Here is a 17,400-nt window from a genome sequence, read left to right on the forward strand (position 1 = left end):
AATGGAGGCATAATTCTGATTCGGGCAAATGTGGTTCCTTACATGATGACGTGAAGGGTTCGAGCTTAAGAGAGTTTATAAATGGACACCACTTGAAGAAATACTTGGAAGAGAAAGTTGATGGAAAGAAGGGGATTTTTCTTCTCCAATCACTTGATGGCTAGAGAGGTAACGTCGAGCTAACGACGTTAAATTTAGCGCTTCATGGAGGCACCCCATGTTTTTTATTACTTTCCCTATTTATTTATTGCTTTCTAGTTTCGTCTTATTTAGTTTTATTATTTTCTAGTTCGTGATTATTTTATTGCTTCTTAGTTTTCTCTTTTCTCTTGTTCTCCTTTTCTTTTATTTTGCATCAGGGACGATGCAAATTTTTAAGTGTGGGGGAGGAGCCATTAATTTGGGGATCTTTTTTTAAAAAAAAATAAAATAAAATTTTTTGCTTTTGGTTGGATGACTCATGCTATTTTTGGTGAATAAGTTACTTGTCTTAGCATGCAATTGCAATTACTCTCTCTTGTTGGTTAGTGGTTTGTTTTAGTGGTGCTTGCTGCATCTCAATTTGTGATTGATGATTTGAGGTGTAACACATAATTGAACTATTCCCTTGCCAATAGCTTTGATTCACCACCTAATAATGATTAATTCTTGATCTTGTGTTTTGCATTGCTAGTGAAGGCTTATGTGAGATTCCGGTCATGGGGTGTTTTGCTAGAACTTGCCTCATTACTCCCTAAGTGATGTCTAAGTTTTGCATGTTTCGAAGTGATTTAGGCCATTTTTGTTTAGCCATAGCCTTTAAACATGTCCCCTACATATATTTTTATCCTTCGTGTCCCCATTGTACCTTTTGTTTGTTCAAATAAGTGCTAAGCACTTATCCCCTCTTTGTGATTGTTTTTCTTTGATTTACCCCGATTATTATAACCATTAGCGCTTAGCCAAATATTTCCCTTCCACCCCTTGAGAGAATGAAACTTTTATCTTTATTATTTCTGTAAGAAGAGTTTTATGGTTGTGCCAAAAAGTAGGTGATATTACAAATGTTCAAGTATGAAGGAATTGAAAGATTGGATTAAAATTGTCTTGCTGAATCCAAAAGAAGTCCAAAGAAAAAGAAATCCAAAGAAAAAAAAAAAAAAAAAAAAAAAAAAAAAAAAAGAAAAAGTTTGAAAGTTTTGGAGTGTGGATCCTCACTTTTCCAAAGAGTTGTTAAGTTCTTACAAGAAATTTGCTCCATGAAAGTTTTTGAGTTTGGATCCCCATTTTACCAAAAAAGTTGCTAAGTTCTTAAAAGAAATTTGCTCCTTGAAATTGTGATCATCTCATCTCTTCCAAATTTTGAAAAGTTTAGATAAATTGCGACATTCTCTCTTTTTTATTAATTTTTCCATACCACTTCTTTGTTAGCCATCACCCGTAGCCCCATTACAAGCTTAATAAAGTCCTATTTGATCTTAGCATGAATTCTTAGATTTGATCTAGAGGAGTATGAAGGGCAAGCCTATGGGATCTCATTCATGAGCCGTGTCTTGCATAATCTCAATTGAGTACATGTGCACACTTGATCCTCACATACTTTAAATTCTTGGTGCTTGGTTATTGGCTTGGAAATGGGTCTCTTATGTGCCAAACTAATTTGATTCTTGAAGCTTGTTGTTTTGTAGCAAGTTGGTTGGTGGTTTGAAAGGTTGTGCAAGAGAGAGCATGAGTAATTTGTATGTCTTGACTTGTGATTTTATTCCTTGGTTTTGCTTGAGGACAAGCAAAGGTTTAAGTCTGAGGGGGTGATGTTATCACATATGTGCTTGTTTTTATAGTTATTTTGAATCATCTCTGTAATTAAGTTCATTAATTTTGCTTATTTAATACATGTTTTCCTTGCTATTATCATTTAATTATGGTTCACACTTGTTTTAAATGTTTTACGGTGTTTGTTAGTGTTTTTGAACCATTATAGGTCAAAGTTATGAGCAAGGAAAGTCCTAGGACAAAATTGGAGTCAAAAGTGAATCAAAAGACCGAAGAGTTGTAATTCCCGTTGAATTCGGCGACAGCTTAGTATTTTGATCATATCTCATGCTAGGAATGTCTGATTCATGTGATTCTTGCGCAATTGGAAAGAAGACTCGAAGGGCTACAACATATGGCTCAGCAGAAAACTCGACGCGTCGAGCCCCAGGCTCGACGTGTGGAAAATTTCCAGTGACATTTCATCTCGCACAGATTGGCAACAGTTTAGTATTTTGATCTTATCTCATGCTAGGAATGTCCGATTGAGGTGATTCTTGCGTCATTAGAAAGAAGATTCGAAGGGCTACAACTCTTATGCAGACATCAAAGTCTAGATAATAATAGAAAATGGTCAAAATAAGCTTGCAAACCGTACTTATTGCATTGGGCGCGATTTTAGAAACTTCCTAATTTAAAGTGGCATTCTCCAAAGCTAAAGAAAGGATAGTAATTTCCTAATCATATGATGGCAGAAATATCAAATGATTAAAGACGGCAATTTCTTATTTATTAAATAGGAATATTCCTAATTTCTCAAGGGTTGATCCCAACTTTGTACCTATTATAAAATCCCACCTTCCTCAACCCTAAGAAGAATGAGTTTTAGTTTATAGTAAATAATTAGAATAGACAATTGTATAGTCCAGAATTCAGAATTCAGAGATTCTTGGAGACAAGAAGGAGAGAAATCAAGAGCCACAAGTTGTCTTGGAAAGCAAGAAGAAGACTAGGGAGATTTGGGAAAATCGTCTGGTTAATTCTTGTACTCTTTTGATGATTTGTAATTCTTTATTTATATTTGCTATGTATAATTTAGTCATGCTTGCCTAAATTCTTTAGAGATTCTTGGGTAAAAGTGTTTATGAACCTATGTGCCTGAGCTCTCAGTTTCTTTAATATATTATTATTTGGGTTTAATACTTGTGTTGCAATCGTGGTAATATTGTTTGATGCTTGTAATTAATGGCCATAGTTACTAGCTTCATAGCCATGTTTGTGTCACCAATGGGAGTTGGGGCATAAATTAGGGTACACACAATTGCACCTAATAGTTGGACCTTGGGAAAGGGGAACTTATTAGGGGAAGTTTATTCTAGATTGTTGCCAATCGGGAGATGGTAGTAATTAGGAATAATTGAATGCCGATCTTCGATCTTATTGGGTGTTTAAGCCACGGGAGTGGAAATTCACTAGGAATAGAGATTACGGGAGTAATTCGATTCCACTTTGCATTCCCACACAAATCTTAATTCCAAACTAAATATTGCAAACGATAATTGGCACTAGGTGATTAAATACTTGAATCCCATGAATCTCAACTTCTCTCTAATTGTTTTCAAAATCTTGAACCTCTGTTTTATTTTATTTATTTTATGCCAATCAATCATCTAAGTAATTGTTAGGATTAGCTCTAATGAATAAATTAGTAACTAGTGCTTGATACAACCACTTCCCTGTGGATCGATAACTCGTACTCCGAGAATTATTTGTTTGCAAATATACTACGCATCAAATTGAAATTTCACATAGCCTTGAATATAATAAGGTAATTTGTCCCCTTTCTCTGGCCGGTTGTTATTTCGTCGTCGCAGATGCTCCGCCACCGTCGAGAAAAGTCTCGGCATCCACCATTTGCAAGTCCACTCGTTACCCATCTTACTGCTCCCCAGCAACAACTCTTCTTCCAATGTCTACGACTATGGCCGATTCTCCGTCTGCAAATCCTTATCCGCTGCGCGCAAGTTTCTGTCATTGATCCAAAAGTACCTTCGCCGCAATTCCAAGTCGTTAACCACCACCGCTGTTCGAGCTCTCAAGGATTGCAAGTTCCTCATTGGTTTAAACATGGATTATCTCTCCAGTTCTTTCAAGACTGTCAACGGGACTTCCCGGTATCTCCCGGTGTTGGAAGCCGACGAAGTGCAAACATTGCTCAACGCCATTCTCACCAACACGCATACGTGTATAGATAGCCTGCAAGCGACGTCGTCGGCTTGGAGCGTTAGGAATGGGATCGTGGCGCCGCTGGCGAACGACACGCAGCTGTTTAGTGTTTCTCTGGCTCTGTTCACTAAAGGGTGGGTGCCGAGGAAGAAGAAGGCCGCTGGCGCCGGAGCTTGGCGTCCGACCAAGAAACAGCTTGGGTTCCGGAACGGGCGTTTGCCTCTGAAGATGTCGGAACAGACGAATGAGATTTTCGAGCGAGTTAGCCGGAGAAAGCTCCTGTAAACTCAGGAAGATGACCAGGTTCTTGTGACTAACATTGTGGTTGTGAGTCAAGATGGGATTGGAAATTTTACCACCATTAATGACTACGTCACCGCTGCCTCCCAAAAACACTCTGTTCGACGGCGACTAATTCCTCGTATACGTGATTGCCGGCATGTACGAGGAATACGTCTCCATTGCCAAGAACAAGAAATACTTGATGATGATCGGCGACGGCATTAACCAGACCATCATCACCGGAAATCACAGCTATGTTGATGGCTAGACTACTTTCAATTCTTACTCATGTGAAATTTCAATTATACCCCTGATTTAAACGGAGTTAAACTGATGGTCTCACAGAAGGACCAAATATGCTTAATGGTCAAATAATTGAGGGACCAATTGTGTTCCAATTGAAAACTAAGGATGACATTGCATATTGGGCACTAATTGAGGGACAAAAAGTGCGATTTCCCTTACTTATTATAAACAATGCTATGTCGAATAATTGAGGGATCAAATGTGTTCAAGTTGGGAACTAAGGATGACATTGCAGAATGGACACTAATTGAGGGACCAAAAGTGTGATTACCCCCTATATTGTATATAAAATAAAATAACATTTTCACATATTTGAGTGTAAAAATATCGAATGAATCTGTAGTTAATTATATCGAAATGAAACTGTAGTTGTGTTGAACTGAAACTGCAGTGCATACAAAATTGAACTGAATAATAGAGTTACTTTTTGCGGAATGGTACGAAACCGTGAAATGGGTGCCGTTTCTTTTCATTAAACAAAACAACGTCGTTTTGAAGCTCGGTGCATAATCGATTATTCACCGTGGCGCACGATATAATTTGCCAAAGAAGGCAGGCTCCTTAGCTTGAGGAAATGCTATATCATATGAATCAACTTATCAACTATTCTGGGGGAATGGGTGATACCAAATGGGAAGATGACATTATGAAACAAACATATGGAATAAATGTGTAGTTGAATATCTTAAGATGATTTAAATTCTAAGCCAATTTAAAGAATCTAAGTTATGCATTTATTAACGAGGGAACTTGTTGCATGTTTGCCTGAAGAACTCTTTGAGTTAAAAACATCCCTTCTGTCAACGAAGAAGCCAGGCTCTTTAGGTTGAGGCAACACATCTTCATTAACCAGCATTTGAACAACAGAAGACATGTTTGGTCTATCTTGTGGAGATTTTTGAACACATAAAAGACCAACATGTATTGACCTTAGAACCTGAGCTACATCATATGAATCAGATATATGCTCATCAACTAGTGTGAGTGATTCTCCTTCTTTATAAAGCTTCTATGCCTGTATAATATATATTTAACAATATTATAGAGAGAAATGATGAATATTCTACTTACATGAGTGAGTAAATTAATGGAATCATCTAAAATGAAAATCTTACTTACATGCCCAGGAAGGTTCTCATATCCATATTTATTTGAAAATTCGCTATTTCTCTTGCCATTAATTATCTCTAGCATCAAAACTCCAAAGCTAAACACATCTGATTTAATTGAGAAGATCCCATGTGTTGCATATTCTGGAGAGATATACCCACTACATTGTATGGCCAACATCACTCAATGAGTAGATGCATTGAAAATTAAGAACAAACATATGGGAAAAAAAATGGCTTGCAAAAATGTTTAAGATTAAATTGAGATTCTCACTGGGTTCCAACAACTTGTTTTGTGTTATCTTCAGTTGCATTTCCTACTAAACTCCAAGCCAAACCAAAGTCGGATATTTTTGGGTTCAAGTCAACATCAAGCAAAATATTACTACTTTTGAGGTCTCTATGAATAATTCTTAGTCGAGAATCTTGATGGAGATATAATAACCCTCGGGCAATTCCATTAATTATGTTGAAGCGTTTTGGCCAATCAAGTAACTTTTTCCTGGTTTGATCTACAAAAGGTTTTAGTTAGTTATGTTGCAAAATATTCCTATATATGATTTTATTATATATGAAAAGATAATCATACCAAATATGAAGAAGTCCAAACTTTTGTTAGGCATGTATTCATAGATCAACATCTTTTCTTCCCCACTAATGCACCATCCCAGGAGTTTCACAAGATTACGATGTTGTAATTTGGCTATACAATGTTAGATATACAATAGTCTAACTGTAATAAACCATAGTATACGAGAAACCTGACCTCGTATGATAGCGGAAGCGTAGCCATGTAGATCTCCAGCCAAAGTTGATGTTCCTGTTGTGTTGCCTCTTAACGGTAGACCGTCAGCCATGTTTTGCCTCAGACCTGACTCAGAACCCTAGATGGTGTATTGGTGTCTACTGAGCGGTCTGAGTACCGTAACTGAATGTGCTATCTAATCCATAATCCTGTATCCCATCAATCCAGGTTATATTAGGCACAGTGTTTGGTTGACTAACAACTACTAGTTATTAAGTCCAACCAGACCACTTAATAAGCCTAGTCAACTTGCACCACTTAATTAAGGCCCTAATATATAATATATAATATATATTATTAGGGAAAATCTTACATTCTCCCACTTGGTGCAAGTACTAGCACAACCTTCATCAAAGAACAAAACACACGAATCATAGTGATATGTCCTCTATTTAATCAGAGTAGTATCCATTATGGTCACATGCATTTTAATTCTCCAACTTAGGTCCTTAATGAACAAACCCTATGTTTATTCTCGGTACCTTAAGGGATGTTTCTCAAAATACATTATGTGCACAACTGAAGGAGAAAACGCATCCGAATTGTACAAAAGAGTACACTGTATGATCTCTAAAACTTTATAAGCATGCCTTAAGTAGAGATCTCTTAATGTTAGCATAATGCTAACTGTATTCCATGACTTCTTTATAAGTTAACTTTAAGTACTATCTCTAACAGCTAAGAGCTTGAAGTTGACACGTCTGTCACTCCCACTCATCAAAAATAGCCAAAAGATAGTCAAGTCACAGAAGCATTCCAATAACTTAGACAATAAACCAGAAGTCTAAGTCCATGAATTTGGAATCTTAATCATACACCATAACTTCCCAAATAACTTCAATGTTCACTTTAAATGAACTGAACATAATGAGTCTTACTTATATGTCCCACAAAATTGTTTTGAGCCTTACAAATCAAAATGGCCCAGGATCAATTTTGAAGAAACTAAAGACTCTATTAATCACCGAAGAATTTATTAAATTACAGTGCACCACAAGTTAAATGCTTTTGTTCTAATAAATTCCTTAATATTGTTCAACATTTTCATAAATATGTTGTACAACCAAATGTTCAATAATTTGAACTTATGAATTTATATAAACAAATACAAGATTAATACTTGTGGAATATTTTGGACTTATTGTTTAACATACAACCCAATTTGGAATGTATGAATACAATAATTAAATCCAATAACTTTAGTGGAGTATCTTAATGATCTTTTCCTAAATGATCACTCCCACTGACTAAAATATTCTTCAGCGAAATTAATAAATGAACTTAATAATATACATACTCATAATTGATTTATTGACCAACTAAGAAGACATAATTCCCCACCATTAGTTGGACATACTAAATAATCAATTTTTGGTTCCAATTAAAGTCCAACTAAATAATGAAGATATATTTCCCCACCATAGTTGGACATACTAAAATAAACAAAATACATCTTTCAAAACCAAGATAGAATTTGGCTCAAAAGATACATTTTATCATTATTGGAATCCAAGAGGTATGTCAAATCACGTAACTTACTACAGTTAGTCCGAAGAACCGAGCAAGATTCGTGGATTAATTAATAGAAGTGACTAAATTTTGGGAAGTGACTGAAAAACATGTTTTGCCAATGCAAACCATGAAACTTAGAATTATAATTGAACTAAATTTATAATTTCTAAGAATTGTGATAAAATTATTATCTAATGAGTTGAAGGATTTATTGACATAAAACTTGCCTGTGGGCTAAAGTTTTAATTCTATTAAATCCAATTAAACCCTTATGATAATATTCTATCTCAATTACTAAAGAGCCAGAAGAATCTAGTGACATAAAACTTGCCTGTGGGCTAAAGTTTTACTCAATTAGATCCAACTGTAAAATTTATTTGTGATGAAACCATTATCAAATGAGTTGAAGAATCAAATGACATAAAACTTGCCTGTAGGCTAAAGTTTTAGTCAATAAGATTCATTACTATCATTATGATAAAAAACTTAAGAGATCATGTTCCTTTTCTTAATCCCTGTGAGCAAATTAAGAAATATGATCTAAAGTTTACATCATAAATTAAACTTCACGATAGAATTGGAAATTATTTACAAATAACCATAAAGTAAATAAATTTATTTATTTCTATCTCCACTGATAAAACTACTAAACTACATTCCGATACATAATTGCCTGTGGGCTAAATTATGACCGTAGTCCAGTATTTCATCCTGATTAATTATACAAATATAACGAAATTTCCTGTGGGCTAAATTTCATCATATTACATACAATTAATCACAAATGATATGTCTAAAACTTTATGTGATCAAAATAAACCGCTTAATATATAATTTTAACAGATTAAGGATGTTGTGGCTACTCCAAAATCAAATTAAAATTATAAGATCACTAGACAATTATCAAATTCTTGCCTAAACTTTATGTGATTGAAACTTAACAATCTTAGGTAGCTGAATATGCTGTAGCATTTCCTTAATTAACCAAGATTGAAAACTCAAGATATTTCAGTAAATTAAAGATGTTTTGGCTATTCTTTAATAAACCGAAATAAAATCACATTGGCAAGGAATACTTAAAATTTTAACAAACAGATTATACCAAATTTTGATGGGAAAATCTAAATATACTCCAAGGAAAGGCGGTTAGAGACTAAGTCTCACTGAAAAACAATTCCTTAAGTAGAGTATCAATTTAAGGAGACTAATGACACAAGATGTTCTTAAGTCATGGCCATTAAAACTAGTATGTCTCACCGATTCATATATACTTAATGTATAACTATTTGGGGTATAAACCAGTAAACTGTATGGTATACACCAGAAAACTGTAGGATTCACCTATGATTAAAGCTCAAATGGTGAACTAAAAATAGCGGACTAAACGTGCTTAACTTTAGGCACTACAGCGACTAAAGTTTATGCATAAGTCCAACTTAATAAGGAACTACTATAATTCCATCCCAAAGTATGCATTGCTAAAGGCATAATAAAATTGCATAATTTAAAAACATAATATTATGCGGTGGACAGACATGCATAAAATTAAGCATTAAACTCATATATTCCAAATAAATTGCATAACTTAAAGCAATTTACAATATGAGATTTTAAAGTATAAACTTAATATTCAAACATCGATGAGTTCAAACCAAAAGAGACCCAACATTTTGAATAATAATATACTGGATATATACTTTAAAATTTTGTTAAACTGTAAGCCCATGACAAAATGTTTGAATGCATAAAGATCAAATTTATGAGAAATAACTGAATTTACAAATTCAAACAATATCAAACCAAAAGGATATGCTAGCATTTGTAAATCAAAATCTCACAAACCCTAATTGCATAATTAAACTTAATATTATGCACTTAATGTGATCGAATGCATAAAACAATCTAAAGAGTACGAATCAACTAAAAAATATGAATTTAAACCAAATATTCATTTATTCATACTTAACCAAATATGGGCAATCAGAACTTAAATCATAATTCCGAGAACTAAATGAATTATGGAATTAATGGCAAAAGTCAATTGCCTAGCAAATATGTTTTTCCAAGATTACTAAATTGATTCAAAATCACTCTCCATAACTCAGATAATAATATTATTATTATGAATGGCAAAATTGCAAATAACCAAAATAGCAATAAATAGCCATAATAATATTATCACATTATGTATGTAAGAGACTAAATATGGAAAAATAATGGTTAAAACCGCTAACATTTATAAACGTTTTCAGATAAAATTTTAAAAACTTAATAAAATTTGAAGTCCAAAAAATATTAATGTCCAGAAAATTATTTTCTGAACTGGAGTATTGTCACATAAATTTATTTGGAAACAGTTTAAGATGCATATCTAAATACCATAACAATATTAATGATATCATTAATTAATTATTAATAACAATAAGTAACATTATAATCACTATTAACATTAATAATAATGACAAATCAAAGTATGGTAATGCACTTTTAATGTTTCCATTTTCTAAAGATAAAATATGTGACTAGTCCAAATTAGCGGTTAACTGTAACTGTAGCACTAATTATCAATAATAACTGTAAAAGATAATTAATGGCTAACCTTAATGGTGCAAACCGCATTTCTCCATTGCGCTAACAACGATGATGATCCACAAGAGAAGAAAAAACTACAGAATTCTCCCATCTTCACTGTTGGTGTCAGTAGCCTCGATGCAGCGTCCAATGGTACAGTTAAAAATTTATTGGTAGGACTTAATTACCAACATTAATAGTCATGTAAAATGAAGTGGTAATCATGCCAATGTACCAAATATAGCAGATTACCATGAAATGATAATTATTATGAAAAGTAATAAAATGAGATTAGCCCCTAAACATAATAACAGTAATTAATAATGCCGAATTTAGCTTAATAAGTGGCAAAACTGTAATTAAGGGATGTCAAATACTAATCTCAATTTTATAACATAATAATTAATCATGACTATTATGATACTTAGGGAGACTGAAGTTAGGTAATAACCAAATTACCATTATTCTAACAATATACCAACTATATTGCTTTTGCCATAAAATTAAAGACTTAATATTATTATTAAGGCCTTAAAAAACTATTGATAGATTAAAAATTTAATCAACTTAAACAATAGTTATTAATTCTTAATGACCAAAATAACAATTAAATCCTTAAATTCTTAAATGTCTCTAAATAGGCTAAGACTATAATTATAGCACTTAATCACTCAAATTAGGCTCATAAACCTCAATGTCCTAAATGAATTATAACATGGATGAAAAATGGTCTAATACTGAAGTAGACCCAAAACTTAATATTATTACCAACGATGAATACCAAAATATGGTAGTTAGTAATAATTAAAATTTAATAAACATGTTATAAGGAGCTATAATTATTATTAAAATATCAATCAAAAAGGTGGGATCCATGCTTTAATGACTCAAGATAGGTCCCAAATAGCTTGTTCAAAATAAGTTCTAAAGTCCCAGAGACACATAAAACTAAAATGTGCTCAAAATTAAGGGGAAACCAAACAAGCTGATTTAGTAGGTCATAATGCCTAAAATTTGGCTAAGGATCCAAAATTGAGTGGTAATTAATAATGAATTTATGAGTTAATAATATGTTAAATCCAACCTTAAAACATGCTTTTCTAAATGCATAATTATTATAACAATAAAATTATAAAAAAAAAAAAATACTTAGCATGCTTGGATTTTGCATTTAACTCATATATATCCTAAACAAATTGCAATACTTCAGGCAATTTAATATGAACCTCAATATTAAATTAAAATTCAAAGAGCAAATTCAATACATAATATTTGCTAAATATTGAATAGTAATTTAATTATGAATTTAATGCCAAAAATTAAGAGGAAACTAAAGGGCATTAATATCTGAAAACAAGCAATTACCATATATTTACCATTTGCTAAAAGTAATATTCAATATTAATTAAAGAAATATTAATATGGTAATATCAAACCAAATAATTACCATTTACCAAAATTAATATATATAATATTAACTAAAGCAAACATTAATATGGTAAATAAATATAAAATAATGGTAGTTACCTTAATGACTTGAGTGTTCTCCCAGGAAACTCCCAGTCAAACAACCAAAGCCAAAACAATGGATATAATTAATATTTCGAAGTCCAGATGAAATATGAAAATAACTGTGCTTCATGTTGAATTTTTTTTTTTTTCAAAAAAACACAACTACAGTACATTAATTCATTCTACACATACAAGGAAAATTATATAATTGTATGCTGATTTCAAAATATTAATATAAAACATATACGAAAAACCCTTAATGTATATGAAAGAAATTAATGTTGATCGTAGGCAACTCAATCAACCAGACAGAGATTATAAAGGCTCTGAAACCAAATGTTAGATATACAATAGTCTAACTGTAATAAACCATAGTATACGAGAAACCTGACCTCGTATGATAGCGGAAGCGTAGCCATGTAGATCTCCAGCCATAGTTGATGTTCCTGTTGTGTTGCCTCTTAACGGTAGACCGTCAGCCATGTTTTGCCTCAGACCTGACTCAGAACCCTAGATGGTGTATTGGTGTCTACTGAGCGGTCTGAGTACCGTAACTGAATGTGCTATCTAATCCATAATCCTGTATCCCATCAATCCAGGTTATATTAGGCACAGTGTTTGGTTGACTAACAACTACTAGTTATTAAGTCCAACCAGACCACTTAATAAGCCTAGTCAACTTGCACCACTTAATTAAGGCCCTAATATATAATATATAATATATATTATTAGGGAAAATCTTACATACAAATGACTTCATTTCTGAATTCCGATAGTCCTTGTGCAGAGTTCTTTGATAGCCTCTTCACAGCTATTTCTTCTCCCCATCCAAAGTGCCCTAGAAATTTAAAATCAAGACTAAAGATTCTGCACATGTCCATCCAATTAAGTAAACTATATATATATATATATATATATATATATATATATATATATATATATATATATATATATATAGGGAAGGTTCAGGTGTGGGTATAGTTTCTCGTGCGGTTGTGCGGTTAAATATGAGCAGTTGATCAAATTTAGATCAACGTCTCAAATCAATGAAAATTAAAAAAAAAAAACGCGTGCCTAGAACAAAGAAGTATAAGCTAAGGTGCCCCTTAAGTGTTAGATCTTAATCACAAACTCACGCACTTTAAGTACAAACCCCACACACATTAAGCACAACCTCATGCACATTAAGCACAAAACACACGCACTTTAAATATTAACTCACAGACTTTAAGTTTCAACAACTACTGACATTAAGTACAAAACTCACGCACATTAAGTACAAAACTCACGCACATTAAGCACAAACATCACGCACATTAAGCACAAAACCCACGCACTTTAAGTATTAACTCACAGACTTAGCTTTAAGTTTTAACAACTATTCACATTAAGCACATCCCCACGCACATTAAGCACAAACCTCACGCACATTAAGCACAAAACACACGCACATTAAGCACAAAACTCACGCACATTAATCACAGATCCGCTCACCTTAATTTTGACCTAGATGCAAAAATTACAAAATTGCCACCACGTTTTTTTAAAAACTTTGATAATCCTAGACGTTGATTAAAGCGAGATGAATGGCTCAGATTAAACCGCACAACAGCACCTGAAGCCCTCACCCGCACGAGAACCTAAATATATATATATATATATATATATATATATATATATATATATATATATATATATATATATATATATATATATATATATATGATGAGATAGGGAAAATCAAATTCAATTCTGATAGGATAAGATGTTACAATACTAAAGGAAATAACAAACGTAAAGAACTCCTATCTAAGTGGTTAGCCATAGAAGACTAAGCCAACTATTACATAATTACTAAGCTCAATAATAATTATAATAATAAACTAATAATATTACTAACACACCCCCTCAAGCACAAGGATGTGAAACAACGTTGAGCTTGTCCCGATGAGCTGCAAATCTGGGCCCCGGTAGCGGTTTGGTGAGAATATCTGCCAGCTGATCCTTGGTAGACACAAAGTTGACAATAAATTCCCTGGATGCAACTTTGTCCCGTACAAAGTGGAAATCGATTTCGACGTGTTTGGTTCTGGCATGAAAAACTGGATTGGCGCATAGATATGTTGCTCCTAAGTTATCACACCATAGCGTTGCAGGATCCCCTGAATGTAAACCAAGTTCACGAAGTAAAGAAACAATCCACGTAACTTCCGCCGAGACATCTGCAAGAGCCTTATATTCGGCTTTAGTCGAAGAGCGCGCAACAGTTCGCTGTTTCCTGGAAAGCCACGAAATTAGGTTAGAGCCTAGAAAAACGGCATACCCGCTAGTGTTCTTCCTGTCTACCGGACATCCTGCCCAATCTGAGTCGGAAAAGGCATGTACCGAAGTCGACACCGAAGGTGATAATCGTAACCCATAGTTGAGTGTCCCTTTGATGTACCGTAGGACACGTTTAAGCAAAACCCAATGATCATCAGTAGGGGAGTGCATGAACTGGCAGAGACGGTTGACTGCAAAGGATAAGTCAGGCCTGGTGATAGTCAGATATTGTAAGGCCCCGACTAGCCGTCTGTACTGTGTTGGATTTTCATATGGCTGCGTGGAGGGTGTGACACTTTGAGTGACTGACGCCGGAGTAGCTAGTGGTTTACAGTCTGTCATACCGGCTCGGTTCAATAAGTCCGTCATGTAGCGACGTTGTGACAACATTAAGCTACCATCCTGGTTGAGTGTCTCGATCCCTAAGAAAAAAATCGGAGTGCCCAGGTCACGGATTTTAAAAGTAGTAGATAACCGGTGTAACAGCTTGTCAATCAAAGTAGCATCATCGCCCATCATAATAATGTCATCCACGTAGACCAGCAGGAATACACGTGACGCCCCCGCGGAATAATGAAAGAGGGTGATGTTATCACATCTGTGCATGTTTTTATAGCTTTTCTGATTCATTTTAGAAACAAAGTTATTGAATCATGTCCATTTATTACTTGTTTTCCTTGCTTTCTCGTTAGATTATGTTATTACACTTGTTTTGAATGCCTTACGGTGTTCGGTAGTGTTTTTCTTCACCATTACAGGGTGAGCGTGAGAGCAAGGGAAGAATTTCAAGCACGAAATGATCAAAAGAGGAAGAAGTCGAAGCATCAGCAATTCGACGCGTCGAGCCCATGCCTCGACGCGTCGAAAAATTCCAGTAGCTTCAAACATCGCACATTTTGGAGGCTCGACGCGTCGAGATCGCGGAGAGACGTTGATTTGAAAGACTCCTAAATTGATGCCATCAGGTTTCTACTATAAAAAGATCATCTTCTATCAACCCTAGGGTCTCCTCCTTCTGCGATTTCGGTGTTTTGAAGGCAATCAAGAGCAAAGCACAAAGAGGACCAACTTGAAGATTTACAACTAGCTTTGGAATAGAGAACTAGCTAGAAAGATTCGGGAGAACTCTTTCACTCTTACTCTTATTCTCGTTGTTATTTGTTTATCTTTAAGCATTGAATTTACTGTTATTATGGCCATGAGCGGCTAAATTCCTTAGGGATTTTTGGGTGAATTTGTTTATGAACCTATGTGCCTTGTTCGTTAATTTCTTAATATATTTATGTTTGGTTTTTATGATTTGTGTTGCAATCTTGTCTTAACCTGTTGTTGTTGGTAATTAAAGGCCTAAATTACTAGCTTCATAGTCATATTTGTGTCACCAATGGGAATTGGGGCATAAATTAGGGCACACACGATTGCACCTAATAGTTAGACCTTGGGAAAGGGGAATTTATTAGGGGAAGTTAATTCTATATTGTTGCTCATCGGGAGATGGTAGTAATTAGGAATAATTGAATGCTGATCTTCGATCTTATCGGGTGTTTAAGCCACGGGAGTGGAAATTCACTAGGAATAGAGATTACGGGAGTAATTCGATTCCACTTTGCATTCCCACACAGATCTTAATTCCAAACCAAATATTACAAACGTTAATTGGCACTAGGTGATTAAACATTGTGATCCCAAGAATCCCATTTTGCTCTATTGCTTACGAAACCTTAATATTTGTTTTATTTCTTGCTCGTTATTTTATGCAACCAATGAACCATCAAGTTTCGATCAGACTAGCTCTTATAAGTAAGCGAGTAATTAGTGATTAGTACCCCATCTCCCTGTGGTTCGACAACCCGAATACTCCGGGTATTATTTGTTTGCAAATATACTACGCATCAAATTGGCGCCGTTGCCGGGGAGGTGGTGTTACGTTCTGACATTAGTGAAAGTCTTACTTTAGGAGTCTAGTCCATTTTTTATTTATTTATTTATTTATTTATTTATTTATTTTATTTGCTAATCCATAACAAGTTTCTTGTTCTTGAGTGTGATTTTGCTTTGAATCTAAGAACTTGGCTTTTTATGCATACACGATCTTTTGGGAAAGAAGGATTATTACCTTTGAATCTTGAGATTGAGAAAAGAGCCAAGTTTCTCAGGAAACAAACTAGGATGGCACGGGTACAAGAAAACCAAGCTGAAGGGAGATCAATGTCTGACTACCTTGCTCCGGATGTTGAGGAGCATGGTAGCATCAATATTCCAAATGTGGAGGCCAATAACTTTGCGATCAATCCGGCCATACTCGGCATGGCTGCGGCAGATCGATTTGGAGGGATGCCCACGGAAGATCCCAACGCTCACGCCACCAAGTTCCTACGACTTTGTGGCACTTTCAAGATAAATGGAGTCACTCAAGATGCTGTCAGACTTAGGCTTTTTCCCTTTACACTGAAGGACAGGGCTGAAGATTGGTTATCCTCACATCCAGATAACCATTTTGACACTTGGGACAAATTACATGGAGAATTTTTGAAGAAGTTTTATCCTATCTCCAAAACTCAAAGGATGAGAAGGGCAATTCAAAACTTTAAGCAACTGGCAACTGAGTCCCTCACTGAGTCTTGGGATTTAAGGAATTGAAGAGGCAATGTCCACACCATGGATTTCAAAGTTGGGATTTGATGATGTCTTTCTATGAAGGACTGCTTGATAATTCTAGGATTTTGGTGGATGCTTCTTCGGGTGGTTCGTTCACGATTCTAGAGCCAACACAAGCCGAGGAACTATTGGAGAAAATTGCTATGAATGGATCCACTTGGTACACGGAGAGGTCTCCACAAAAGCTTGTAGGAGGAATTCATGATGCGGGGCAATTAGCCGATTTGTCAACAAAGTTGGATAATGTGGTCTCCATGGTTCAAAAACTTGCCCAAATCACCAGCCAAAATCACAATTCAGGGGATTGTATCTACGAGTTAAACTCCCAAACCTCTATGGAGCAAGTTAATATGTTGGGATATAATA

At 34.6% G+C, this 17,400-nt stretch overlaps 2 protein-coding genes and 1 pseudogene across 2 annotated transcripts; 1 reads left to right on the plus strand and 2 right to left on the minus strand.

Moving 5' to 3' along the window:
* The first annotated feature begins 1,969 nt into the window (after positions 1-1,969).
* Positions 1,970-4,558, plus strand: LOC109150297 (annotated as a pseudogene).
* A 608-nt stretch (positions 4,559-5,166) lies between these two features.
* Positions 5,167-12,943, minus strand: LOC109150314 (cysteine-rich receptor-like protein kinase 6). Its single transcript, XM_019298211.1, has 5 exons — positions 12,799-12,943; positions 6,244-6,359; positions 5,929-6,166; positions 5,665-5,815; positions 5,167-5,560 (listed from the first exon to the last, which is right to left on the minus strand). Exons 1-5 carry the CDS (start codon positions 12,933-12,935, stop codon positions 5,555-5,557), a joined length of 648 nt encoding a protein of 215 aa, XP_019153756.1. The 5' UTR covers positions 12,936-12,943; the 3' UTR covers positions 5,167-5,554.
* Positions 12,944-13,962: 1,019 nt separating this feature from the next.
* On the minus strand, positions 13,963-14,892 carry LOC109150298 (uncharacterized mitochondrial protein AtMg00810-like). The gene has a single exon (XM_019298189.1). The coding sequence runs from the start codon at positions 14,890-14,892 to the stop codon at positions 13,963-13,965; it is 930 nt and encodes a 309-aa protein (XP_019153734.1).
* Between the last annotated feature and the right edge of the window lie 2,508 nt (positions 14,893-17,400).

Source organism: Ipomoea nil, unplaced genomic scaffold (genome assembly GCF_001879475.1).
Source record: "Ipomoea nil cultivar Tokyo-kokei standard unplaced genomic scaffold, Asagao_1.1 scaffold2269, whole genome shotgun sequence".
Classification (NCBI taxonomy): domain Eukaryota; kingdom Viridiplantae; phylum Streptophyta; class Magnoliopsida; order Solanales; family Convolvulaceae; genus Ipomoea; species Ipomoea nil.

Excerpts from the sequence above, each read along its gene's own strand:
- LOC109150314 (XM_019298211.1), bottom strand. The coding sequence starts at position 12,935 with ATGGACATGTGCAGAATCTTTAGTCTTGATTTTAAATTTCTAGGGCAC. Across the intron at positions 6,360-12,798 it reads AGAAATGAAGTCATTTGTAT|AGCCAAATTACAACATCGTA; the intron begins GTAAGATTTTCC and ends CTAACATTGTAT. Across the intron at positions 5,816-5,928 it reads AAACAAGTTGTTGGAACCCA|TGGGTATATCTCTCCAGAAT; the intron begins GTGAGAATCTCA and ends CATACAATGTAG.
- LOC109150298 (XM_019298189.1), bottom strand. The coding sequence starts at position 14,892 with ATGGGCGATGATGCTACTTTGATTGACAAGCTGTTACACCGGTTATCT.